The 2,500-nt window shown below is 46.1% G+C and overlaps 1 protein-coding gene across 4 annotated transcripts in view; it reads right to left on the reverse strand.

The window, feature by feature from the left end:
• Positions 1–2,500, reverse strand: part of LOC134458306 (fibrillin-2) — a 174,354-nt gene that overhangs the window by 54,594 nt on the left and 117,260 nt on the right. For all 4 annotated transcript variants that reach the window (XM_063210537.1, XM_063210535.1, XM_063210538.1 and 1 more), the window contains one exon: positions 1,567–1,689. In XM_063210537.1, coding sequence (XP_063066607.1) covers positions 1,567–1,689 — 123 coding nt within the window. The remainder of the gene's footprint in view (positions 1–1,566; positions 1,690–2,500) is intronic.

Here is a 2,500-nt window from a genome sequence, read left to right on the forward strand (position 1 = left end):
AGCCGCGGGAACTTTCAGCGAACGTTCCATGAAAGAGAGGCGAGTAGGCGAGCAAGCGAGAAGCTAGTAAATAGCAGCGATGTGTGTGTAAGGCCCTTTATGTAGAGTGTAATACTCCACCCCTCTGGGATGCGTGGGAGGAGAAGACAGTACTGTAATGGGGTCGGGGGGTTAAAGTGAGTCAGATCCTGGGCTGCACTGTGGCTGTTTCAGGAGGATTACATGACCAGACAGACAGCTGAACAGTGTCTTTCTTCTTTTTCTCTTGCTCTCCTGAGGAAATGTGCTTGTAGTCCATGAAGGGTGCTAATATGAATTCAGACCCTGGTCTACATTGTGCTCTCAGTTGTTGTTCAGGATTACATGATAACACAGCTGAGCAGTGTCTTTCTTTCTTTTTGTCTTTTTCTCTCTCTTGAGAAAACAGTCTTAGTGTGATTGTACTCTAGCCTAAGGAGGGAGGGAACATGAATTCAGTATTTCACCTCCATTTTGTACTTTTTTTCTCTTCTCAACTTTATTTTCCCAATTTCAAAAGCCTTTTCTTTCACACCCCACCCCCTTGCTCTCTCTCTCTCTCTCTCTCTCTCTCTCTCTCTCTCTCTCGCTCTCTCACACACACGCGCGCGCGCACGCACGCACGCACGCACGCACGCACACACACACACACACACACACACACACACAGTACTGGTGGCACACTGAGACCACACGCTGCTCTAAAAATACCCGCCTATTATTACTGGCACCAGCACCGGCCTTGTCACTGGATTCGGGTTAATGTGCGATTGTGACCCACAACGCTCCTGGAAACGTAGGAGGACATGACTCGCACTCACAGGAAGCGGAGAGACCACACAGTAATTGAAAAAGCGGTTTCAATAGCTTTGAAACACAGAGACAAAAGTCATTTGGAATTACACGGATTGTAACCCAAGGACACCCAAGTGTATTTCGAGTCCATAACTTCTGAGGGCCATAGTCACCTGATCATTTACAGCACTGATTAAGTTGTTCAGCAGATGTGTTTTTTTTCTTTTCCTCCTACGGACTGCATTTTAGTCAAGGAAACATATGAGTTTCAAAGCTATGAGCCACAATGTGGATGGAAGCATGTTGGAGGGTCATCTACCATGGCTCTCACACAAGGACAGGGAGGCTGTTTACACATACAGTATATGGATTATATATTTGAAAAATGCATTGGTTTTGTAGCCTGGTGACGCCATCCCAAAGATTTTGGCTGCGTACATAGTCTGGCCCAATGCTCCTAGCTCGGTTCGCTCACGGTTCTGCCAATTAGCAAACAGTTGAGAGTGGTGACGCAGAACTCACCCGCGGAGTCCATTACTGATTTGTTAAGGTAACACTATTCACACGTTTGTCTTGTTATTCGTACGCTTTGGCAACACTGTATCGTAACAGTCATGCTAATAAAGCACAATTTAAACTTTGATCTGAATTCGGAACTCCAGGACTTGTTCCAGACTGTTTGAGGGAGTCAACAGTCGTCTTTCGCCTCATTCAAATCAATTCATCATTTTATTTACATAAAAGTAAACTTACCAACACACTTCACCCCGTTGCCTACCCAGCCCTCTTGACAGGAGCAGCGGAAGCTTCCAGGCGTGTTGAGACAGGTGGCGTGGGCATGGCAGTTATGGGCCCCCACCTCACACTCATCCACATCTGTAGGCAAATTAACACACACGCACACACGCACACATGCAAGCACGCACGCACGCACGCACACACACACACACACAAACACACACACGTGTTGATGAATGCATGCACACAAAGAGATACAGTCGCAGACAAAGCATAGACAACTTGAAACGAACGTCAACGAGCGTCAAAGATACTTTTTCCAAGCTCTATAAAGCAAGTCTGTAAAGGCTCTGTGAAGAGCAGTTGACGTTAAAACGACTCACTAATATTGTGCGGATAAAAATGGGTGCACTGCCAGGCGGCATTGAGTGATCATTTAAGTGAACATCATTATAGTCATCATAATTATGTTGATGTTTCCAACTCCGACTTGGCACATTGTGTCACCCTGATGTGATGTATTAAATAGACATTAACAACTACTTTCACAGGCGTAGTAAAAGAACACGTTGCTGATTTTGGACAGGGTCTTACGGTCTAACAGTGACATGACAACCTGTCCTGAAACAACATTCATTCGTTGGTGGTCAAGTAGACGAATGTGTTTAATGGGATCCATTAATCAATTTCTCTTCCATGTACACTGCCATCTACGTAGCCAGGGGATTCCCATGCCGCCTTGTGTGATCGCTCTGATCGGAAGGACAGCATGGGAACCCTCGCTGAAATCTTCATTTGAGTTTGGGATGCCAGCCACCGAGCGGGGAGGGAGGGTAAGAAATATTATGACACAAACAGGGACATCAGATGCAAAACCAGCGAACACACACACATACATGCACACACATGCATACACATGCGTGCGCGCACACACACACACACACACACA

The sequence above is a fragment of the Engraulis encrasicolus genome, chromosome 11, assembly GCF_034702125.1.
Source record: "Engraulis encrasicolus isolate BLACKSEA-1 chromosome 11, IST_EnEncr_1.0, whole genome shotgun sequence".
Taxonomy (NCBI): domain Eukaryota; kingdom Metazoa; phylum Chordata; class Actinopteri; order Clupeiformes; family Engraulidae; genus Engraulis; species Engraulis encrasicolus.